Raw genomic sequence first — 26,642 nt, 5'->3', positions numbered from 1 at the left:
CCCTTCTGGACAGATATCAGACGCTTTCTAGACAGCTTGGCGACAATGACGGATGTCAGAGGTAACATACCATTACCTTGCGGTTGCAAAAACAACGTGATGGTGAAGCAATGTGACGGTGAAGCAACGACCTCGGTACATATATTCTTATAAAACGGCGAACTGAATTTTAAAATCCAGATTGCTAGTTATAACCGCCCCGGACTGAGAAAAGAATGGCTACTTGGTAGCCGTGACCGCTTGGAGTAACAAGGCGAGGAATTGTGTGGATGGTTAAAAGTGGTCTAGGTTGGGATTTTGTAGATAAATAAATTTTGTTATAAATTTAAGTTTATAGAGATTTTTTACAGTTAGGAAAGAATTTTTAAACTATTTTAGTTTAAGTAATTTGGTGAACAATTTATTTTCCGAATTTCGAAATGATATCTCTAAAAATTACTGATACGTTACTGATACGTTGTTCTGGTTAAAGAAACATCTCTTGCAGAACTAATCAGAGATAAGATGAAAGGGCCAATTACACTTAGTTTTGCCTCCGTTCTGTTGAGTTTGGGAATTATACTCGGCCCTGTCTTCTTTATAAAGCATTGGGTGCGATTTTGATTTTTGCTCTGTGAATTTTCAGATTACCAGTTTCTGCTAAATCGAATTATATAACTATGAACTGATGTTTCATTATTGCAGTCTGATGACCTTTGGGAAGAACCATCGATTGAGGCCAAAAATCTGTTTCGGGAAAATCAGAACGCGATTACAAACGACGCCTGGCAGAGCATAGCACATACCAAAGAAATTCTAAAGTGCGCGCCCGGCGCAGCGTGTTCGCCCTCGTCGTCTCCAGTTCTGCAGCCAAGTTTTCATGGAACTGGAAACGGGTCCGCCGCGTCGTGCCCGCTGTATTTTAACTGGATTCGCCAGGACATGAAGCCGTGGGCGAAGACTGGAATTACGTTGGACATGGTTGAAGCCGCAAAGAGCTCGGCGTCTTTCAGGCTTACAATTGTCGATGGAAAAATGTATGTCGAGCTGTACAGAAAGTCCTTTCAGACCAGAGATATGTTTACCTTCTGGGGAATTGCTCAGTTACTGAAATATGTTGAAATCTAATTTCAACGCAGCCAAAACCGCCAGAAAACGTTAAGCAAACCAGCTGGAAAGCTCTCGGGTTGATTTCAGGCAAAGGTACTTTTCCGATGATCGAGCCCGAGAAATTTTGGAGCTGACACGTGGTTCAGCCCTGACGTAACGCAACGTCATTTTCTCGGAGGTTAAAGTTCAGCACTTGTTGGTCTTCCGATATTGCCCTCCACCGTCGGATGTGCTCCACTTTCTTCAACCGTTGATTGCCCGAAGCTGCTCCAAACCTGCATACGGCAAATATTAAATTCATAGCGTGGAGTAAATCTAAGTTTTGTTGACCATACGTTTAATTAATGAAATGTCATAGTGGTAGGTAGTATATTGAAGTTTTCATATATTGCACGTAAATGTTTTTAATCGGAGGTATGGGCGCATATGCTCATTAACTAAGTATTGTAAGGGATATGGGTACGTAACTTTTTTTATGTTTTTTATGCGTTGACCATTTTTGAGTAATGGTATGTAAAAAGATCATTGACACGAGTTAAAAAAAACAGATGAACGAGCCAAGGAGAAATATGCTCGTGGGTTGTAATGGTGGTGGTGTTGATTTTGTAAAACAGAGGTGTAAAAAAAAAACATGTGTGGTTTTGCACAGCAGTGCATAAAGGAAATGGTGGAGCGAGTTTTTGTAACTCTGTAAGTTTTTTTTTACAGCAGTATGTAAAATTGTTTTACACCAGTAAATGTGAATGGAGGTTTTACAGCAGTAAATGTTAATGGGAATTTTTCCAGCAGTGTAAATTCTCATATGGAGACACAGTGAATGTTTTTTTTTGTTTTAATGAATAGAAATATTTTATGGTGAAATCCTCTGTTCCTCAGTGAAATTTTTTTTAAGTCTTCTGTGCACAAAAGATCCTGGAGCAAAAGAAACAGAGCATTGCCTCTGTGTGTTTGAATATTTGGTTTTTGGTATTTTCCCCATTAAAAATACCCAACAGTGGTATCAGAGCAAGGCTTAGGCTCTTTGTAGGAGACAAAGAAGCTGAAGGGAGAAGGTTGTTGCTGCAGCAAAACCTCTCAGGCAGACAGAAGACTCAGACAGCGAAGGATTCAGGTATTCCCCAAAAGCATTTCTCTTGTTATTGCTGAAGACAGTCAGTTTTTTAAAAAAAATCACAGTCAAGGATTTAAAACCATAGTTCAAGATGCAAGGAATGGCAAGCACAAGCATGGGTATGTTCAACACCCAGCTCCCACACTTTAATGGGAAGAACTATGACTACTGGTCTATAACCATGAGAGCTTTGTTCATCGCTCAAGATATATGGGAACTAGTAGAATATGGGTTTGAGGAACCAGCAGATGAAACTGAGTTCAATGCATTAACTCAGGGAGAGAAGGATCAGCTGAAGCTCAATAGGAAGAAGGATGCAAAGGCCATTGTCTTGTTGTATCAAGCAGTGGACCAGAGTATATTCCCAAGGATAGCAGCAGCTACAACATCACATGAAGCATGGCAAACTCTCAAGACAGCCTATCAAGGCATGGAGAGAGTGAAGACAGCAAAACTACAATTGCTGAGAAAGGACTTTGAGAATCTGTGCATGAAGGAGTCAGATAACATTGACTCATTCTTCACTCATGTGATTGGTGTAATCACACAAATGAGAACTCATGGAGAAACCATTGAAGATAGAAGGATTGTGGAGAAAATATTGAGGGTCTTACCTTCAAAGTTTGATGCCATTGTCACCACCATTGAAGAGACAAAGGATCTCTCAAAATATTCAGTTGATGAGCTACATGCATCACTGATAACACATGAGCAGAGGTTGAGTAGGAATGAAAACTCATCTCTTGAGCAAGCCTTCAAGACCCAGATGTCCTTTGGAAGAGGAAGAGGTCAAGGAAGAGGAAACCGAAGAGGAAGAGGCAGAAGCCAGAACAGAGGTGGAAGGAACAGCCCATCAAATGCACAAGGAAGAGGCAGCAATACAAATCAGAACCAAGGCCAAGGCAGCAGCCAACAAGGAGGACAACATCATGCTCAAGGACAAAGGTATGATAAATCTAATGTTCAATGCTATTATTGCAAAAAGTATGGACATTATGCAAGTGATTGTAGAAAGAAACAACATGATATGAACAGTAGACAAAATGCAAATGTTACAAGAGAAAACAGCAGTCAAAATAATGTCTTGTTAGCTTGTAACATGGCTGAAACACATAGTGAAGACATATGGTTTTTAGACTCAGGTTGCAGCAACCATATGACAGGGAATATAGCCCTCTTTTCAGCCTTAAATCAGAATTTGAAATCAGAGGTCACACTAGGAACTGATAGTAAAGTGTCTGTTATGGGAAAAGGGGAGGTAAAAATATTTACAAAACAAGGAGAAAGGAAAACCATAGCAGATGTCTACTATGTCCCCGGAATGAGATGTAACCTATTGAGTGTTGGACAGCTTATCCAAAAGGGTTACAATGTTTACTTTGTAAATGATGTGTGCACCATCATGGATATACCACCCAGCAAAAGATGCATTGCTGAAGTGAAGATGACAAGGAACAGGATGTTCCCTCTCAGGATCAGGGCAGATTTGAAAAACAAAGGTGAAATTGCAGCAGTCACCCAAGAGGCTTTCCAAAGCGTGCCAAAGGATGAGAACTGGTTATGGCACTTGAGATTCGGGCATCTAAATTTTGGAGGTCTAAACTTATTGAGCAGAAAAGGAATGGTAAAGGGATTACCATTGATAGAGAAACCGGACAGCCTATGTGAAGGCTGCATTTTGGGAAAACAACACAGAGAAAGTTTTCCATCAGGGAAGAGCATAAGGGCAAAGACACCCTTAGAGATCATCCACTCAGATTTATGTGGACCAATGCAAGCTCCATCATTAGCTGGCAGCCTATATTTCTTAACATTCATTGATGACTGTACAAGAAAGACTTGGATATATTTCCTTAAAAACAAAAGTGAAGTGTTTGAGAAATTCCAAAATTTCAAGGCATTTGTTGAAAACCAAAGCGGGCTGCATATAAAAGTTTTGAGAACTGATAGAGGAGGTGAGTATATCTCCAAGGAATTCCTAAGATTTTGTAGAGAAAATGGAATTCACAAACAGTTTACAGCAAGGTACACCCCACAGCAAAATGGAGTTGCTGAAAGGAAGAACAGGACCATCATGGATATGGCGAGGAGCATGTTGAAGGCAAAGCATTTGGCAAATGAGTATTGGGTTGAAGCTGTACATTGTGCAGTTTATATTTTGAACAGGTGTCCTACAAAGGCAGTCATGAACAAAGTGCCAGAAGAGGCATGGAGTGGGAGAAAGCAAGGAGTCACCCACATGAGAGTTTTTGGGTGTGTGGCCTATGCACACATACCAGATCAGCTAAGGAGGAAGTTGGACAGCAAAGGGGAGAAATGCATCTTCATTGGATACAGTGATGAATCCAAAGTCTACAGGCTGTACATTCCATCTACCAAGAAGTTTTTTGTAAGCAGGGATGTTCAATTCATTGAAGAGGAAGCTTGGGATGGAAGCATAGAGAAAACAGTGAATGTCAAAAACTGTTTGTCTCATGATGAAGATGATGAGGAGGTGGCTGAAATACATCCCCAAACAGCAGCGCCAACACAAGGACAACAAGGGACACCATTGAGGACAACACAAGGACAGCAAGGGACACCATTGAGGATCAATGAGAGTGCTTCTCCAAGCACACCACAAGGAGGAAATTCAAGTGCATCTTCAAGCACTTGCACACCAAGTGAACGAGGTAAGAAATTTAGAAATCTAAGTGAAATTTATGAAGAAGGAATGAATTCCTTATTTGCCTTGTATTGTCATGTTGATGATCCTATTCATTTTGAAGAAGCTATTAAAGATAAGAAATGGATAGAAGCTATGGATGAGGAGATGAATGCCATAGAGAGAAACAAAACATGGGATTTGGTTGAGTTACCAAAAGGCAAAGAAGTCATTGGTGTGAAATGGGTCTACAAGACCAAGAGCAATGCTGAAGGCAAGATTGAAAGGCATAAAGCAAGGCTGGTTGTCAAGGGGTACAAGCAGCAGTATGGGAGAGATTATGAGGAGACTTTCGCCCCGGTTGCAAGAATGGAAACCGTGAGAGCAGTGCTGTCCATAGCAGCACAAAACAAATGGAAAGTCTACCAAATGGACGTGAAGTCAGCATTCCTAAATGGAGTGTTAATGGAAGAGGTTTATGTGGAACAGCCTCTCGGATATGAGAAGAAAGGAGAAGAGCACAAAGTGTGCAGATTGAAGAAAGCTCTTTATGGGCTGAAGCAAGCGCCAAGAGCATGGTATAGCAGGATAGATTCATATCTATTGGATAATGAATTCGACAAGTGTGAAGGAGAACCCACAGTCTACATCAAGGAAAAGGATGGTAAGATTTTAATTGTTGTTTTGTATGTTGATGATGTGATTTTCACAGGTAATGATGATCAGCTCATTGAGAATTTTAAATCAGTCATGAAGGATGAATTTGAAATGACTGACATGGGTTTGTTGAGATACTTCTTAGGCATAGAAGTAGATCAAAATGAAAAAGGAATTTTTATATCTCAAGCAAGATATGTAAATCAAGTTTTGAGCAGATTTAAGATGGAAGAATGCAAGGCAGCAATCACTCCCACAGTGATGGGATTAAAGCTCAGCAGAGAGGACAGCAGCAAGGATTTTGATCCTAGTTTGTACAAGAGTATTGTAGGCAGCCTCATGTACTTAACAGCTACTAGGCCTGATTTAATGTATGCTGTTAGTTTAATTTCCAGGTTCATGGAGAGGCCAAAGGAGGCACATTGGCAGGCAGCAAAGAGAATTTTGAGGTATGTCAAAGGCACCAAAATGTTTGGAATTTTATATCATGCCTCAGAACATTCAGATTTGGTTGGGTACACAGATAGCGATTGGGCTGGAAGTGTAGATGATCGGAAGAGCACTTCCGGTTATGTTTTTAATATGGGTTCAGGAGCCATTTCATGGGCTTCTAAGAAGCAGTCCATTGTAGCATTGTCTACAGCAGAGGCTGAATATGTGGCAGCTACAGCAGCAGCATGTCAAGGAGTTTGGATGAGAAGAATGTTGAGAAGCTTAGGCCAAGAGCAGGCAAAAGCGACAGTGATCTTTTGTGACAATAGCTCAGCTATTGATTTGTCAAAGAATTCAGTGTTTCATAAGAGAACAAAACACATTGATACAAGGTTTCACTACATCAGAGAATTAGTGAACAATGGAGAAATTGTCCTAGAACATTGCAGGACTCAAGAACAGGTAGCAGACATCTTGACAAAGCCACTTGATCAGAAGAGCTTTGAATTTTTGAGAAAGTGTCTCGGTATGACCGAATGCCCAGCTGTTGAAATTAAAGGGGAGTGTTGAAATCTAATTTCAACGCAGCCAAAACCGCCAGAAAACGTTAAGCAAACCAGCCGGAAAGCTCTCGGGTTGATTTCAGGCAAAGGTACTTTTCCGATGATCGAGCCCGAGAAATTTTGGAGCTGACACGTGGTTCAGCCCTGACGTAACGCAACGTCATTTTCTCGGAGGTTAAAGTTCAGCACTTGTTGGTCTTCCGATATTGCCCTCCACCGTCGGATGTGCTCCACTTTCTTCAACCGTTGATTGCCCGAAGCTGCTCCAAACCTGCATACGGCAAATATTAAATTCATAGCGTGGAGTAAATCTAAGTTTTGTTGACCATACGTTTAATTAATGAAATGTCATAGTGGTAGGTAGTATATTGAAGTTTTCATATATTGCACGTAAATGTTTTTAATCGGAGGTATGGGCGCATATGCTCATTAACTAAGTATTGTAAGGGATATGGGTACGTAACTTTTTTTTATGTTTTTTATGCGTTGACCATTTTTGAGTAATGGTATGTAAAAAGATCATTGACACGAGTTAAAAAAAAACAGATGAACGAGCCAAGGAGAAATATGCTCGTGGGTTGTAATGGTGGTGGTGTTGATTTTGTAAAACAGAGGTGTAAAAAAAAAACATGTGTGGTTTTGCACAGCAGTGCATAAAGGAAATGGTGGAGCGAGTTTTTGTAACTCTGTAAGTTTTTTTTTACAGCAGTATGTAAAATTGTTTTACACCAGTAAATGTGAATGGAGGTTTTACAGCAGTAAATGTTAATGGGAATTTTTCCAGCAGTGAAAATTCTCATATGGAGACACAGTGAATGTTTTTTTTTGTTTTAATGAATAGAAATATTTTATGGTGAAATCCTCTGTTCCTCAGTGAAATTTTTTTTAAGTCTTCTGTGCACAAAAGATCCTGGAGCAAAAGAAACAGAGCATTGCCTCTGTGTGTTTGAATATTTGGTTTTTGGTATTTTCCCCATTAAAAATACCCAACAAAATATTATCCCAGAATGGTTCCAGACCTGGACTTGATGTTCAATTGTGGTGACACACCTGTTATTGGTCGTGCCGGACATGAGGATCCGGCCAAACCGCCTCCTGCCATGTTTCATTATTGCGGGAGCGAAGATGCATTCGATATTGTTTTTCCAGATTTTTCTTTCTGGGGATGGTAAGTCGCAGATCGGCTAGTTCAAGTTTCATTTTTACAATTTTTAAGATTTTGGGGAAAGATGCACAGAGATATGACAGGGAAGTTATTCAGATATTCAAATCTAAAACACCTGTTAATCTCCACCACTCTAATAACAGTTTCTATTAGAATATATAGTATTTCCTCTTTATCCCTATCATTCTAATATAGTATTTCCTTTTTATCTATCATTCTAATATAGTGTTTCCTCTTTATCCCTATCATTCTAATATAGTATTTTCTTTTTATCCCAGTAAGAGGTGTGTAATCTCATTCTGTTAAAACAGAAAAGCGACCTCTTCTCTTGCTTAGTAGGAATAGAAAGAGTCCCTGTTTTATAGAAAGAGTCCCTGTTTTATCAGATGGTTCAGAACTTATTAAATCTGATATAAATTTCACTTTCAAGAAAATATAAGACCTAAGTCATAGACTTTTTTTATTCTGTATCTTAATACAAATACAGAATGGCAATTTGGCCATCAAATTCCACCTTCAATTCAAACACTTTGACCATGGGCAACATACATGCTTAACCTTGAGATATGGAATTGGATTAAGACCAGTCCATATTCAAGGAATCAGACATAGGGAACATTCCATGCAGCACCAAACTAAAATTTGAAGCTGATGATATTTAGTCTAATCCTGCAGGCCAGAGATATTGACACCACCATGGGAGCCACTAGTGAAGGATATCCAGATTGGTAGCCAAAAAATCAAGTGGGAAGACAGGGATCCCTCTGCCTACTGGAAAGGCAATCCATACACCGGATGGAGGCAGGAACTTCTGAAGTGCGACGACAGGCCACAATGGAACTGTCGTATTTATGTTCAGGTAAGTTTATTTTTAGAGATTGGCAATCCAACCAAGAATATTTTAGAAAATTGTTTTTTGGATTAATATATGTTTCGAATTAATTAATATGGTTCATTTTGCTTTGAAGATGAATTATATTAGTTGATTCGAAAGATCGATCCAATCACTACAATGTGATTAATCTAAAATATTGTTTTCTAAATTATAGATCACAAAAATCTTAAATTTAAAACAACAAAAATATTCACTTTGCAACACTATTCGATTGGAATATATATTTTTAGATGCAAATAGTGTATATTTCCGTAGATATATATACTTTTGGATATAACTAGTGTATATTTCACTGTGTATCCAATTTGTGAACTATATATCAATTTGTGGCATTGAATGCATTACTGTAACGTACTCTGGTTTACTGAATCACATGGATGTGGATCAAATTTATATGAATTTCCAAGTTTACATGTATGTTATTATTATATGTAGGACTGGGGTAGAGAGGCGAGTCAAGGGTTTCAAGGATCCAAACTTGCAGACCAGTGTGGTCACAGGTATTTGCTAATTACCGTTTTGCCATGCATGCTTACTAATGATTTCTTTTTAATATTTTTTAATGAGTTAGATTATATGGTAATAGGAGATTTAAGTCTTTAAATTTATATTTGGAGTTTCTTTTTTATTACGTTCAAAAAGTATGTCGCAATTTAAAAATAAATAAAAACATATATGCTTACCGTTAAACTTGGCTTTTGAAATAAATCTAAAAAATTCTTGGCATTCACTACTGCCTGTGATTTTTAGTAAAATCAGCTTTACTAAGGAAATCTGATAGTCAAACCTACCAGTAACGGCTCACGTGCTTTATTTTAAACCCAGAAGCTCCCTCTAGAGTAACCCATTCTAAACACATCCCATAAAATTTTAAAACCTCGAATTTTGAAGACATAAAAAGAAAATGGAACAGCTGACACACCTTTTGTCTGTGCAATTTCATGAAACAAGAAGTTACAGAACTCCATCGAATATGGCCAATTTGACATGTGAAAAGATATCTGATTGTAAATTTCTTAAATTTTAGGAATATTACAATGAGATTTTAAAAATTACCTCTTAATTTTGTTTGTTAATTCAACTCTAAAATATTCTTAAAATCGAGCTCGTTACTAAGCAACCAGATAACACCTAATTAAGGTTCAAGGTTCCCAAAAAAAAACCAGATGGGCAAACGTCTAACACCTAATTAAATCGATGTTGCTATGACTGGTAATAAAAATATGCGTAGGCGCAAAATCCGCAGTTAGAAAACACAGGTTTGACGGTTTTAAGTTTTAACATATCTGGACGCTGCACTGATCTGAGCAAGTTCTACTCTATACTGTTCTCGAATTACCTAATTCTAATTTTTCTTTCTTTTCCTGCATCTTATACACTGTCGGGTTTCCAAGATCAATTCTTATGAGGGAATATTTATGGAATGCGGCATCGTTTTCTGTCTTAGATACAAGATATTCATGGAAGGAAACGCGTGGTCAGTGAGCCTGAAGAATATTTTGGCGTGTGATTCCACAACTCTTTTGATCACACCAAAATACTATGACTTCTTTCTGAGAGGCCTTGTTCCTCGAAAACATTACTGGCCAGTAAAAACTGAAAAACTGTGTGACTCCATCGATTTTGCTGTTAAATGGGGAAACAAACACCAAAAGGAGGTAAGATAAAAAAAAATTGACTGTTTATTGCATATTTTATTTTATGTTGAGGGTAGATTTTGGGAATATTTAAGAAATTAATTAGAATAAGACAAAAATCGTTTAATTTCTCTATTAAATTTTAGATTTTGAAAATATCTAAAATATTTTCGAAATCTTGAAATTTTTTATTACAGAGTAGCTTCGCCCTTGAAATATATTCCCTCTTTAAACAGGCAATTGAAAATTGGGTATTGTTTTGCAGGCAAAGGAGACTGGAAAGGCAGCCAGGGAATTTATTCTGAATGAATTGAAAATGTCGAATGTGTACGATTACATGTTCCATGTTCTAAACGAGTACGCGAAGCTATTGAAATATAAACCCACTGTTCCAGAAAAGGCTTCAGAGTACTGTTCAGCGACATTATTTTGCTTTGCGAATAAAGTGGAGGAGCAATATATGCAGGAATCAATGGTGACCACTGCGAGTTCTACGCCGCCATGTAAACTTGGTGACCCGGAATACGAGGAGAAATATGTTCAGGAATTCCTTCAAAAGAAAGCCAAAACGATCGCTACTGTAAAGCAATTGGAAGAATCGGCAAAAAGACGATGACCATGTTAACATCTCTCTGCAATTTCGTTGGTAAAGATATAGGGAGTTTGCGTTACATTACTATTGTCATGGTAATCTTCAGAGAGTGAAGAGCATGGACCATGTTTCAGATATTCAACAAGATTTGGAATTCATGGTGTAAAGCCTGAATATGTAACTTTATATTCAAGGACATATGAGCCCTGAATGATGGCTATTACGGATACGATATTCAAATTTGGCACGAAGCTATTGGAATATCGTTGTAGGTTCACGATCTGTTAATAGAAACACTGCTGACTTCCTTTTTTCTTCTTTTTTCCGGTCTAACTCGGATTTTTACTCGGCATTTCTTGTTTCAAATTTGGGAAAAATTGGTATTATTGTATTAAAATTACAAGTTTTGTTTGGGCTTTGGGGAGGAAAATTGGTCTAAAATCAAGTAAACATTCTTTAAAATTAGAAGTCAATTTTATATATTTTTATTTTTAATTTTACTTGTTTTTGCTAAAATTGGTTAGAATTATAAGTTTGAGCGATGTAGTGTACATGATTTACTTAGGTTTTTAAGGATGTAATTTTGTTTATGCACTCAAAAACTATCTCAAAAGGTATCTAGATTCAACTAAACCTTGCACAATTTGGTAATGGCAAATTATTCTTACAAATTGAGTTTAAAAAACAAACAATATTAATCATCAAAATTGCACCATTAAAATTCAACCCAAAAAACAAACATAAAAAAATAAACATCACCAAATTTTAGAGGCTTTTGGAACTAACCAGTTTGGTTCATGGTCATGGCAAGATGGAGAGTCATGACAAGATGGAGAATCAGATTGACATGCGACTAAGTAGAGGCAATTAATTTATAATGATTAGAATGTAACAACTAATTTTGACTCTAATTTATTAATAGAATGTTTTTGATTGTTAGAAGAAATAAATTTATTTATTAATTTATTAATCAACAACAGAGAATAAAATAATAAGTCAACAACTAAGAATATCTCAAAATGAAACTAGGGGTCAAACTTAAATAAATAAATAAATATAATGAATATAATAAGTCAAAAACTAAGAATATCTAAAATTAAACTAAAAGTCAAACTTAAATAAACAAATAAATATATTCAATAGAGAGAAATATAGTTTATTAATGAAATCTTTTTTGGATGTTAAATTTGAACATTAGGGAAAATAAATTTATTTAGTTAATTAATTAATTAATTACTCAACAACAAACAATAAAATAACAAGTCAAGAACTAAGAATATCTAAAAATCAAAGTAAGGAAATTATTATCTAAGAGTCAAATTTTCTTAGTTTGATTTTTAGATATTCTTAGTTTTTGACTTATTATTTTATTGTGTGTTGTTGACTAATAAATAAATTTAGTTTCTCTAATAGTGAAATTTAACATCCAAATTTTTTATATTAATAAACTATATTTATTGAATCAAAACTAACTAACTGTTCTAAATTAGACTCTCTCTACTTAACACATGTAATTTAAAATAAAAAAATCCCTCAAACCACTGATATATAATTAAAAAAATAGATATATCAATTATATCATTAATGTACTTACTATCTTCACAAGAGTCCAAATTATTCATTATGATAAAATAAAATAGTCCACAAATTTAAATCAAAAAGCTAGAAGGTTGTTTAGAGGAAGCAGGATGTGCTACACGATCTTAGTTGGGATAGTCATCATCCTTCTTCTCTACGCTGACGATATCGTTCTTCTCACAAGGTGCCCATCTGATCTTGATAAGAAACTTAGACTTCTTAAGGATTTCTGCTCTAACATGGGTATGATTGTTAATACTGACAAAACAAAAGTTATGATTATCAAATCCAAGAAGGACACTTGTGCTAATTTTATGTATGACAATAGTAACTTGAGGAAGTGTCTTCCTACAAGTACCTAGGAATTGATATTCATCACAAGCTCAACTGGAACTATAGCATTGAGAAAAGGATTAATGGGGGGTGGAAAGCTTAATTTGGGCTTGAAAATAATTGTAAAACGAAAAACCTCATAATGTGGGATAGAAAGAAGTTCCTCTTTGAAAATTTAGTCACTCCGGTTATCTTATATGGAAGTGAGGTTTGGGGTTGTAGCATCTCTAGAGAATCCTGGAGAAAGATTGAGAAATCCAGAAGCGTTTTATAACGTATAACCTCAAAATTAAAAGCAACGCACCCTATCATATTCTCCTTATCGAAGTGGGTCTTTCCCCTATCGAGAGCCCATCTATGACTAGGCTTCTGTTGTACAAGCACAAACTCAATAACATAGGAGACCATAGACTTCCTAAACTAGCTTTGAATTCCACCCAAAACCACCTAAAGCTCAAGCGAGGCTGGTATAAAGACACCAAGGCCTCGTTAAACCATTAGGAGATCAACGAGAATGTTGCATTGCAAAACATTAATAACATTAAAAATATTGTTACTTCTAAGTTCAAAAAAATATGCGGTGTGAGAAAGATTAGCAGCTAAAAGAAAATTTAGATATTATAAGGAGGTCATCAACCCCACCCTAGAAGATCAAAATTATCTCTCTATTTTAACTAGCTCAAAGAAGAAAATTAATATAGCCAAGATTAGAACAAACTCTCATGAGCTCCATAGTGAAACGGGTCGTTGGGCAGTTCCTAAAACACCATGGATAGAAAGGTTCTTCTATCTCTGTGAGAATACGAACATCAAGGATGAAAATCACTTCCTCTTAGAGTGCCTCGCGCACAACCACATTAGATCTCAGTTTCAATATCTCTGTTGCAATACTCACCTTGCTAGCCTTTTACTATGTCAAAATTATAGTGAGCTCGGAAGGCTTCTCTCCAAGCTTTTTGAGCATAGGAATAAAATCTTAAATCAAACTAAATAATTCGTTTCTTTAGGTCTGATAGACCAGAGTTTGGTCTCAATGGACGTTAACCATCATCATCATCATAATCAATGAATTAACTAATGATCGTATTATAATGTTTGAGAACTAAAAGTGTCCAATATCTATACTCATATTGGCTATTAAACTCAGAAATTGATCACCTTGAAATTGGAAGAAATTGAAACTTGATCTCATGTGGATGTAATACTTATCAACATCAAAAGATTGAAAAAGAATTGAATGATTCAACTAGGATTGATTGATCCAACTAGAATTGATTGATCCAACTATACAAGGTTGTCCCTTTTCTACATATCAACTTCTTCTGTAGATGTTCAGAACTCTAGAAAATACATTTCCAACTGCACATTATGCTCTAAACTAGACATTGTAATGTCTATACCATAAGCATAACAGATAATCTGTGGTACAATAATATGACATACCACCCTTGTGATCCTCACTTCCACTTCAATTTTTTTTAATCAACGACCCTTTCAGCGTCTCGTAATTCAGGTGCTCACAGATGACTGGAGCCAAGATAACAGAATTGCCATATAAAATGGGAGCCAAGATGCTGATATCCTTGGTGTAAGGACCTACGGTCCAGGTCACCTTCACCGTGCGAAGGACGGGTGAGGAGCTTGTGTGAAATGTGAAGTGAACGAGCCAAGGGCAAGTTTACACGATGTTGGGCAAGTTGAGAGGGCGGTCCCATGAGTTGGGCGGGCCGACCCTCCACTCGGGTGGAGGCAACATGTTGAACGAGTCGGCTTGGGCGTTGGGCGTGGATCGGCCGGGTGACATAACCCACCACTTGCCCGTATATATTAGTGGACGGTTTGTGGAGGAAAATCATCATTCGATCAACACGAGTTCGAACAAGGAGTTTTGCGGTGCGTTGATGAGCTCGCACGACGGGCGGAACTTGGGTGAAAAACGCGTTCAGAAAAGTCGAGTGAAAAACTCGGGTGAGAAACTCAAGCAAAAAACTCATGTAGAAATTCAGGCGAAAAACTCGCGCAGAAAACTCTGGCGAGGTCGTTCAGGCAGAACTCAGGTGAGGTTGTTCCGACAAGACTCGGGCGAGGTCGTTCAGGGAGAACTCGGGCGAGGTCGTCGGGTGAACCGGGTGAGGTCGTTCGGGCGAGCCGGGTGAGGCCGTCAGGCAACCAGTGTGAAGTCATTCGGGCGAGCCGGGTGAAGTCTTGTGGTGATCGGGGTGAGGTTGTTCGAGCGAACTGGGTGAAGTCGTGTGGCGACCCAGGTGAAGTCATGTGGCGACTCGGGTGAAGTTGTTCGGCTGAACGAGTTTGGGTGAATGGGTGGACGTGCGAATGGGTGGACGTGCGAACGGGTGGACGTGCGAATGGGTGGACGTGCGAACGGGTGGACGTGCGAACGGGCGGCCAGGTGAGGGCGTGCCGTGGACAACGAAACAATGAATCGTGTGAACGGGTGACTTGGGTAGGGCGCGCTGTGCACGATGAAACGGTGGAAACGGTGAAGTGTTGGGGTTGTGAACAGAGGTGTGACTCGTGCGGAGGCGTCCGTGTGTGGTGACTTGGTTACGATGAGGGACGCCCAAGTTGGGCAAATAACACGATTGTGCGACGAGGTGAATGAAGGGTTGGTGAGTCGTGCGGCGACTGTGCGGAGGCACTGACGAGCTGGGCAACCGAGTTTTCTGAAGTTGGAAATTTGGCTAAGTGTAAATTTGGGGTTTACCAAGATTTAACTTGTATTTATAAAAGAAGATTATATATATTGATTCGGGCAGACTCATATTGCAGGGAGTTGCCCCTCCGTTTATACTATTGTGCATTTCTATTGTATAATGTTGTTTATGTGAATGTTATGGGCTTTCACTTTATAAAGGACAAAAATAATACTTGGTAATGAAAAATAAACTAAGTATGGAATGTTAGGCGTAGTTTAAAATCGTAAGTATTGGTGAAAAGAAAACGGTTGGTACTGTCGCACCTCGCTATAGTGCGGTTGGAAGAGTACTGCCAGTGTAGGGGTGTGACAGGTGGTATCAGAGCTAGTGCCGGGGAGCTGGTGCTGGTGTTGAAGCGTTAAAGCTGATACACACTTACACTTCGTGACAAGTAGTACCAGAGCTGGTGAACTGAATCAAGGAGCTGATTCTACGAAGACCGAAGACTTGGGAGGAAGTTCAAGTTTTGGCAGGTGACAAGTGGAATATCAGGGTGATTAAGGTGAATGGTGAAACAAGTTTAGCAGAGGTTAGCTTTTTGCTTGGGCCAAGCTGAACAACAAGGCATGGCAGGTTTGGAAGAATGCGAAGGGAAGCTCTTGCTTACCTTATACAGGTTGAAGCGATTGAAAGAAGAGAACCCTCGGATTTGAAAGGAACTTGAAGTCTTGGAAAAGAATGTTGAAGATGAACTTCTTCAACTTGGTTGGACAATGGAGCAGGATGAAGTTGCAGATTATGCTAACAAGGAAGAGGAAGCTGTGATGATTGAGGATGTTGCAGATGTGACAACGATGGAGGATGAACTTGAGATTGATCAAGTTGGACCAGGATCGTGCAGTTTGTAGACATGGATGGATGGGGATACTCACATGGAGGAGCCTCATGATGATGATGTAAGTACTATTGATACTTGTGTTTCACTTGAGCATTTGGTAGATGAACCGTATGCAGGGAAGAGAAAAATCAGTTTGCCGATGCTAGGAAGGATCTTACCATGGATGACTACGATGAGACCTTGTATGGAGAAGCAAGGATTGTTGACTGTTGCAGGACTTGTTGGGGTTATTTGTGACCTGATGGTAGAAGGTATAAAGGCCCATGACAAGGGAGGAACACGATGATCATTGCGGAGGATTGGGTAATGCTTTAGCCACATGGAGAATTAGCTAAGTGCCTGGCATGACTCATTCATAGATTGAAGGGAACACACTTGAATATGATGATACTTGGGTGGAATTCTCATGGCCGAGACCAGGAGCAAGTCTTGGTGGAACCTTTAGTGGGGGAGCTATGATGGAAGGGACTCGTGATGGCGATATGGTTGGGTGACCGAGTTCACTATACCGAAGATTGTAGACTTAGATGGGGATGATTGATTGTTGTGATGGGTCTACTTGGTTGGACTACATGGGCAACTTAGTCATTGACATCAGGTTGGAGACATGGAGCATGGCAGTCTATGCAGGGACATTATGCAGGAGCACTTATGGGCATCCAATGGGGAGTGCCAAGGCAGGGATGTTGTGCAGGTGGATTTGCTGATGTGACATGGAGATGTTTTTATTTATGAGTTGATGGATGGGTTTTGCACTGTTGTACAACAAGGCCATGGAATTGGATGGAGTTGTGAGCAGACTATGGAGAATTCCTACTACATGGAGAGCTGAGGGATCTTGCAGAGACCTTTGGGCCGAGACTTGTATGCTTGCTGAGATGTTGGATGGAGATGACTCATGGAGCTCATGATGAAATGAGGTTGTGACTTTTAGGGACTTCATATATGGTGGACTTGGAGGATCTGATGCATTGAGAGGCTGAGGTCAGGAACTTTGATGTAGAATGGGATGCATACTTTCAAGTACATGTATGGGTGTGGTTTGAAAGAGTGACTTGATGTGGAGGATCGATATGAGATACTTTGGAGTGATGAAGTTACAACACTCATGATGCCTTGGTGGCAACACTTGGGCATGTGTTGAGCCGAGACTCAACCACTTTTGACACATGGGAGTTGATTGATCTATGATCATGGGCCGCACATGGAGAGATGAGACAGGTGTATACTTGTTTCTATGGCTAACTTGAGGGATGGCACATTATAGATATGATGGATGTTGCTTCATGGACCTAGATGTGGCACATCGAGAGTCGGAGTTTGATGAGATGATCTCTCCACTTTGAGGAGATGGTTTTTTTGCAGATGGATGATGATGTTGGGGTAGATGTGGCCGATTTCATGTAGCACATTAGTACCAAACATTATGGACAACATGTTGCATATGAGATGAGGACTACTTCATGGACCTAAGCATGGCTTACACTTATATGGAGATGGATTCTTGATCGAGTCAAGGATGTGACGGGATGTTTTGAGAAAAAACTAATGATGGCATGAGGATGTTCACTCTCATGGTTTGAGGGTGACAGTTGGATTAGCTACCCAACTAGTTCATACATGGGGTCACGAAGTGTGTAGAGATATGTTAGCATTGTGTTGGAGTATCATGGCAGCAGTTGACATGATGACGATACATGATGAGGTCGACATGAGATGTTGCAGTAGGCATGTAGCTTAAGGTGGAGGGGACAACCTTCCATGATGGGGAGCAGCATGTGGAGATTGTTACAGGGTGGTTGATGGTCATGGATTGAGAGGATTTTCAATGTATGACATACCGATGGGGTATATGCCTTGGTATGGATATCTTGGTGACAAATGTTTTCTAGGATGAGATATTGTCGAGGACGACATTGACTTCAATTGGGGGAGGATGTAAGGACCTGTGGTCAAGGTCACTTTCACTGCGCGAAGGACGGGCGAGGAGCTCGTGCGAAATGTGAAGTGAACGAGCCAAGGGCGAGTTTATATGATGTTGGGCGAGTTGAGAGGGCGGTCCCACGAGTTGGGTGGGTTGGCCCTCCACTCGGGTGAAGGCAACATGTTGAATGAGTCACCTTGGGTGTTGGGCGTGGGTCGACCGGGTGACATAACCCACCCCCCGCCCGTATATATTAGTGGACGGTTTGTGGAGGAACATCATCATTCGATCAACACGAGTTCGAACAAGGATTTCTGCGGTGCATGTATGAGCCTGCATGACGAGCAGAACTTGGGTGAAAAACTCGTTCAAAAAAGTTGGGTGAAAAACTCGGGTGAGAAACTCAAGAGAAAAACTTGTGCAGAAAACTCGGGCAAAAAACTCTTGCAAAAAACTCATGCAGAAAACTTGGGCAAGGTTGTTTAGGCAGAACTCGGACAAGGTCATTCAGGCAGGACTCGGGCGAGGTCATTCAGGCAGAACTTGGGCGCGGTCATCAGGCGAACCGGGTGAGTCATTCGGGCAAGCCAGGTGAGGTCATCGGGCGACCTAGGTGAAGTCGTGTGGTGACCTAGGTGAGGTCGTTCGAGCGAACCGGGTGAAGTCGTGTGGCGACCTGGGTGAAGTCGTGTGGCGACTCGGGTGAAGTTGTTCGGGTGAATGAGTTTGGGTGAACGGGTGGACATGCGGACGGGCAACCGGGTGAGGGCGCGCTATGCACAATGAAACGAAGAATCGTGCGGACGGGCAACTTGGGTAGGGCGCGCCATGCACGACGGAACGGTGGAAATGGTGAAGTGTTGGGGTTGTGAACAGAGGTGTGACTCGTGCGGAGGCGTCCGTGTGTGGCGACTTGGTTACGACAAGGCACGCCCAAGTTGGGCAAACAACACAATCGTGTGACGAGGTGAACGAAGGGTTGGTGAGTCGTGCAGCAACCGTGCGGAGGCGCCGACGAGTTGGGCAACCGAGTTTGCCGAAGTTGGAAATTTGGATAAGTGTAAATTTAGGGTTTCCCAAGATTTAACTTGTATTTATAAAAGAAGATTATATATATTGATTCGAGTAGACTCATATTGCAGGGAGTTGCCCCTCCCTTTATACTATTGCCCATTTCTATTGTATAATGCTGTTTATGTGAATGTTATGGGCTTTCACTTTATAAAGGACAAAAATAATACTTGGTAATGAAAAATAAACTAAATATGGAATGTTAGGCATAGTCTACAATCGTAAGTATTGATGAAAAGAAAACGGTTGGTAGTGCTGCACCTCGCTATAGTGCAGTTGGAAGAGTATCGCCAATGTAGGGGCGTGACACTTGGGGTCTTGGTAGAAAGGGGGCAATGGGCACTCGGCCGTGATCTGTTGATCACAAATATGAAGCATAGGTGCTCTTGTTGCCGTAGATGACACCGACCCTGTCATTGGGGTTGTGCGACACCACCGTGAATGGTAGGCTAGAAGTGAGAAATTTGTCACTCATATTTAGTTCGCTGACTATAGCGTTCTGCAAGTAGAACCATGGCTTGTGCATTTGACATTACTTTGAGATTCAATCCAACCGTTGAGTGGTGCAAACAACTACATGACAAAGACCTTCATGATGATCAATATTATAACACCATCGATAAATAAATAATGAAAGATTTTTTATGGGACTGAAAAATGAACAACAACATTAGGAGGTGCTGAAGGTATGAGGGAACCCACCCAGCCATTCTGGCCAACAGTACGTTGAGGTGAGATTACTGTCGATTCTGAGTACAGTATAGATTAGGACTTCGGACTTCGCTAGCCACAAATGGACAATTAGGACGACAAGTAATCTGGAAATTGTAAATAATAGTATGTCATATAGATATGGGCTATGATAGATGATCAGGACATTGTAGTCCATTACAAAAATAGACTGACACTCTATAGAGAGGTCTTCATTACATTTCCAAGTCCATTACATAAATGGATTGTCACTCCATGGAGAGGTCTTCATTACATTTCCGAACTTAGAGATGTCGGAACCTCAACGTTCAACTTCCCACTTCCCATTTTCTCTTTATAGGATTCATGTTTAGAAGAGATTTAGGTGAGACATGATATAGAGAGACAACACAAATAGAAAGGATATAGATAATAATTTATAGATGGACTTCATCAATTTATAAGAAATTCAAATATTTTTTTCACCTCAAAATTAAATTGGAATTTTCATTTTATTGTTATTATTCTTTTCCACTTAACCAATTGGAAATTGTGTTTATTTCATGTTTCCACCTCAAGAATTGGAAACTGGGTTTATTTATTTTGGAGATTCAACATAGAAATTTTCACTTATATTTACTTTACATTTTTACTAATCTATTATTTCATGTTTCCACTTCAAGAAGAGATTTAGGTGAGACATGATATAGAGAGACAACACAAATAGAAATGATATGGATAATAATTTATAGATGGACTTCATGGATTTAAAAGAAATTAAAATAATTTTTTCACGTCAAAATCAAATTGGAATTTTCATTACTACGTTTATTTCATGTTTCCACCTCAAGAATTGGCAACTAGGTTATTTCATGTTTCCACCTCAAGAATTGGTGACTGAGTTTATTTACTTTGGAGATTCAACATAGAAAGTTTCGCTTATATTTACCTTATATTTTTACTATTCTATTATTTCATGTTTCCACCTCACTTTGGAGATTTAACCTATGTTTCCACCTCAAGAATGGGCAACTAGGTTTATTTAGAAATTTTCACTTATATTTACTTTATATTTTTACTAATGTATCAAGTAAATGAAATCAAAAAAAAAAATGGAATTTTCATTTTATTGTTATTATTCTTTTCCACCTAAGGAATTGGCAATTCAATTTATTTACTTTGGAGATTCAACATAGAAATTTTCACTTATATTTACTTTATATTTTTACTACTCTATTATTTCATGTTTCCACCTCAAGGGTTTATTTACTTTGAAGATTCAACATGTAAATTTTCACTTATATTTACATTATATTTTTACATCAAAATACTTTATATCATTTTTTTCATTTAGGGTTTATTTACTTTGGAGATTCAACATATAAATTTTCACTTATATTTACTTTATATTTTTAGTAATCTATTATTTCATGTTTCCACCTCAAGGGTTTATTTGCTTTGGAGATTCAACATCGAAATTTTCACTTATATTTACTTTATATTTTTACTAATCTATCAAATAAACTAAATCAAAAAACTTTATATCATTTTTTCATTTAGGGTTTATTACTTTGGAGATTCAACATAGAAAATTTCACTTATATTTACTTTATACTTTTACTAATCTATTATTTCATGTTTCCACCTCAAGGGTTTATTTACTTTGGAGATTCAACATAGAGATTTTATATTTACTTTATACTTTTACTAATCTATCAAATAAACGAAATCAAAATACTTTATATCATTTTTTCATTTTTTTTCATTTAGGGTTTATTTACTTTGGAGATTCAACATAGAAATTTTCACTTATATTTACTTTATATTTTTACTAATCTATCAAATAAACTAAATCAAAATATATCAAATAAAGGAAATCAAAATACTTTATATCATTTTTTCATTTCAACATAGAATTTTTCACTTATATTTACTTTATATTTTTACTAATCTATTATTTCATGTTTCCACCTCAAGGGTTTATTTACTTTGGAGATTCAACATAGATATTTTCACTTATATTTACTTTATATTTTTACTAATCTATCAAATAAATGAAATCAAAATACTTTATATCATTTTCTCATCATTTTTTTCATTTTGACAACTCGGTCTATTTCATGCATTATTTAGTCTGTGACATTCACTTTACATTCTTACCAATTTATTCATTAAGATAAAGAAAAAGAACTTTATAAATACAATTTTTTAGAAAATAATTAATTACGTTTTTTCTAAGAAGAAAGCATTATTTAGTTTATTTCATGCATTATTTAGTATGTGACATTTACTTTACATTTTTACAAATTTATTCATTAAGATAAAGAAAAAGAACTTTATAAATACAGTTTTTTAGAAAAGAATTAATTACATTTTTTTAAGAAGAAAGCATTATTTTTTCTATTTCATGCATTATTTAGTTTACTTTTTTACGAATTTATTCATTTAGATAAAGAAAAAGAACTTTATAAATACAGTTTTTTAGAAAAGAATTAATTACATTTTTTTAAAGAAGAAAACATTATTTTGTCTATTTCATGCATTATTTAGTATGTGACAAAATTTATTCATTAAGATAAAGAAAAAGAACTTTACAAATACAATTTTTTTAGAAAAGAATTAATTACATTTTTTAAGAAGAAAGCATTATTTAGTCTATTTCATGCATTATTTAGTATATGAAATTTACTTTACATTTTTACAAATTTATTCATTAATTAGTATGTGACAGAATTTATTCATTAAGATAAAGAAAAAGAACTTTACAAATACAATTTTTTAGAAAAGAATTAATTACATTTTTTAAGAAGAAAGCATTATTTAGTCTATTTCATGCATTATTTAGTATATGAAATTTACTTTACATTTTTACAAATTTATTCATTAAGATAAAGAAAAAGAACTTTATAAATACAGTTTTTTATAAAGGAATTAATTACATTTTTTTATTTAGTCTGTAACATTTACTCTGACCCAGTTTAAAGGTGATTTAGCCAAACAAATCCCGATACTACTGACCCTTTCGGCAACAGTCCACGAAGTGCGAACAGAGGTCTCACCCGAAGTAGTATGGGAGGGTGCTAGAGCAGGGTTCTGCACCCTGGAGATGTTTGATGGTTTCAAGTGGTTTGCAGTTTGACCCTACGCGCACGTCACTGCGCGTGCTTACCCATACCTCGTAGCCTAAGATGTTGCCTTCAGTTACTTAACAATATTCACAATTCATATAAGTGCACACAGTAAATAAATAGTAGAATTACAAATGATATCAAGCATGTAATAACTAAAGAACAGATACACGGAATTCAGATAAAACTTCTCTTTATCATTCTTCTTCCTTCGGTTACAGACTCTATTCTTCCCTGTGCACTCAGCTACAGACTCTACTTAGGCCTCTACGCACTCAACTGCAGAGTCTATTCCTACTACTACTACCCAAGATGCACTTAGACTCTTCTTCTATGTTTCACTATTTTATTCTATCCATTAGATTCTATCTTCCCATTCCTCCTTTACAACTTAGAGCCTCGCTCTATTTATACAATCCCATGGTCCCGCGTGGACCATGGGTAGGCCGATATTGCATTCAAACTTAGGGCAGACATCCCTATGACTCTAACATACATTCCACACCTGCAATTCATGAGGCTTTACAATGATTTTACTCAAAACTTGGGCTTTGAGCCCCAAAACATGTTGTGGGGGGGATTCCATGCCCAACAATAAATACAATTTTGTAGAAAAGAATTAATTACATTTTTTAAGAAAAAAACATTATTTAGTATGTTGCATGCATTATTTAGTATGTGACATTTACTTTACATTTTTAAGAATTTATTCATTAAGATAAATACAATTTTTTAGAAAAGAATTAATTACATTTTTTAAGAAGAAAGCATTATTTAGTCTATTTCATTCACTATTTAGTATGTGACATTTACTTCACATTTTTATGAATTTATTCATTAAGATAAAGAAAAAGAACTTTATAAATACACTTTTTTAGAAAAAAATTAATTACATTTTTTTAAAAGCATTATTTAGTCTATGACATTTACTTAATTACATTTCTTTTAAGAAGAAAGCATTATTTAGTCTGTGAAATTTACTTAATTACATTTTTTTAAGAAGAAAGCACTAATCAAGGCAGGATCTTTAAAGAGTCCTTCTACCACACTCTCGTAAGGAGCACCATTGTGCTTTACATAAAGAACATTGCCATCCGAGGAGGAAGAGGCAAAGAAGGATAGTTGGTCAACTGTGACTATCTTCCCTTGATGGGGAAAACGAATCACATGGAAAAGGGAAGAGGCTAAAACATGCATGGCATGGGTCCAACTCTGTCTGAGTAGAAGATTATAGTTAATATTAGTGTCAACAATATCTACTTCAACGTGTACCATCTTGCCCTCCAAAGTAATGGAAAGGTTAGGTAGGACACCGAATGGTCGCGAATCACATCCGTCAAAAGCTTCCAAGGTGTTAGAGGATTCGTTCAGAGTAGGAGAACCAATTACCTTCCAACAAGTGACGGACATGATGCAGGAAAAAGCACCTTCATCGATGTCGGTCCTATGAATGGTTTTCTCATTTATGATCACCTGAATGAGAAAGGAAATCTGATGAGGCAAACATCGAACATGGATTTCCAGGTCAAAACAAATGAGATTAGAGTTAGTTGGATCAATACCCCCAATAGCCGACAGTAATGATTTCCACTGAGAAGGACAGCTTTGAAGGACCTCGAGAGTAGACATAGCTGATGGTGCTTGAGCCAAATCCTCAACAATGTTATAATGTTGAGCAGCTCAAGCATTTGGATTGTACAAGGACTTTCGCAGCACACCTCGAGAAGGTGGTCGAATGGAAAAATCAGGATTAGGTCGCTTTCTGTGGAAAGGACTAGAACTTGATAGGATAGAAGAAGAAGGGGCGCCTTCTTTCTCTTTCCATGATGTCGGGGTAGGATTTTGATAATATTTTGACCTGGTAGCCACGTTGATAGGTGTACTCATCATGAACACTTATGAACCTAAGGAAGCGGATGACTAAGGTTGGTCTACCATTTGTGTCTGTTGGGATGGAAATGGATCTTTCAAGACAACTGGGGTCCCTTTGAGCAAATGAATAACTTTAGATCATTTGGGACAATCCTTAATATAGTGATCCTCCTCACAGATGAGGCATGGATACTTAGGCTTCCGTTGAGAAGAATCACCAGCAGACGACTTAGGAGGGCTTTGTTTTTGGGCATCAGCTTTACCCTTGCCTTTGCATTTCTTCTTACCTTTAGAGGATTTGTCCGCTATAGTAGACTGGACAACGTGAAACTCTGAGGTTTTACCAAGGCCGGGTGAATTACGAGAGGAATCATTGGAAGCAATGTTGGAGACCGACTTCTATTTGGAAGAAGATTTTGTGGGGGTCTGGGACACTAAACCAATTACTCCATTGACAGGAGGTGTATTCAGAAACTTGGGTGTCGCAAGATTAGATGATGGTCTAGGTGTTATAGACATTTTTGTGCCTTACAGCATAGAGCATGAAATGTCAATAATCTAAGGGATCCAAAGTCCCTAAACATGTTTTTATTACCCTTAGAGGAACAAGGTCAGCAAACCACAGAACTGCAAATCAGTTCTCCACTGAAAAACACTCAAAAACAGGTCAGTTTTGGATCAAAGCAGCTGCTCCACTAAGCATCTGCGCTGAATGTCAAAAGCTCTATGGTGTACCTGCGCTGCATAGCAAGTGCAACAAAGGCTACCTGCGCTGGGCGTACTTTGACATGTGGAGGAATCTTTTTCTCAATGTACCAGCGCCCAGGAAGCTTCCAAAAAGACACTTGATCATAAGATTCGCCTAATGATGAGTTAAGAGCTTCTAAAACTCCCAGTGGAAGGTAGAAACTCCGAGTGAAGAACTGAAGAACAACTGGAGTTGAAGAGGACAACAAGTCACACATCAAGCTGACTTATCTTCACTCCAAAACTCTATATAAGGATCTCATCCCATGGGATCAGAAGGCCGGGATTTAGTGCAAAGGATTGCTGTTGGTTTACAGTTGTGAGCATTGGGTGATTGCTTGAGGGAGGTGAAGAAGAGATTTCTCTCCGTCGGGAAGGTGATGCTGGATTGGACCTCTCATGGTTGTATCACCGCTGAACCTTACTTCCATATATTAATAAAGCATTTGAGGTTCTTCTATTCGCATGTGTGTTATAGACATTTTTGTGCCTTACAACATGAAGCATGAAATGTCCATAATCAAAGGGATCCAAAGTCCCTAAACATGTTGTTCTCAACCCTAGAGGAACAAGGTCAACAAACCACAGCACTTCAAATCAGTTCTCCACCTGAAAACGCTCAAAAACAAGGCAATTCTGGATCATGTCAACTGCTACACTGGCTACCTGCACTGAATGTCAACTGCTACACTGGCTACCTGCACTGAATGTCAACTGCTACACTGGCTACCTGCGCTGAATGTCAACTCCAACACTAGCTACCTGCGCTGAATGTGTTTGGACAAGTGGCAGGCTCATTTCTCAAGGTGTCAATGCCCAGGAAGCTTCCAAAATGACACTTGGATCAGGGAATTCGCCCAGTGATGAGTAAGAGGTTCTTAAACTCCAAGTGGAAGCAAGGATCTCCAAGTGGACTCAAGAACTGAAGTATAACTGAAGTGGGAGAGGACACTAGTCAG

The 26,642-nt window shown here is 38.1% G+C and overlaps 2 protein-coding genes across 3 annotated transcripts in view; both read left to right on the top strand.

The window, feature by feature from the left end:
• LOC149196781 (uncharacterized) overlaps nt 1-26,642 on the top strand; it is a 210,103-nt gene that overhangs the window by 98,732 nt on the left and 84,729 nt on the right. Inside the window, exon 8 of one of the 2 annotated variants that reach the window (XM_089405633.1) lies at nt 10,903-11,104. The exons of the other annotated variant lie outside the window; for it this stretch is intronic. The gene's annotated coding sequence lies outside the window, so the exon portion shown is untranslated. Of the gene's footprint in view, nt 1-10,902; nt 11,105-26,642 lie in introns of those variants that run through there. 2 annotated transcript variants of the gene reach the window in all.
• LOC149196783 (uncharacterized) lies at nt 179-11,020 on the top strand. The gene is made up of 8 exons (XM_089405635.1): nt 179-288; nt 473-591; nt 685-1,088; nt 7,488-7,664; nt 8,337-8,520; nt 8,992-9,056; nt 10,004-10,214; nt 10,459-11,020. The coding sequence occupies exons 1-8, from the start codon at nt 270-272 to the stop codon at nt 10,807-10,809; spliced, it is 1,530 nt and encodes a 509-aa protein (XP_089261761.1). The 5' UTR covers nt 179-269; the 3' UTR covers nt 10,810-11,020.

This window comes from Pinus tabuliformis, chromosome 2_2, assembly GCF_031772625.1.
Source record: "Pinus tabuliformis cultivar Carrire ecotype Pingquan chromosome 2_2, CPIR1, whole genome shotgun sequence".
Lineage (NCBI taxonomy): Eukaryota > Viridiplantae > Streptophyta > Pinopsida > Pinales > Pinaceae > Pinus > Pinus tabuliformis.
This window is presented reverse-complemented; position numbering and strand designations above follow the sequence as displayed.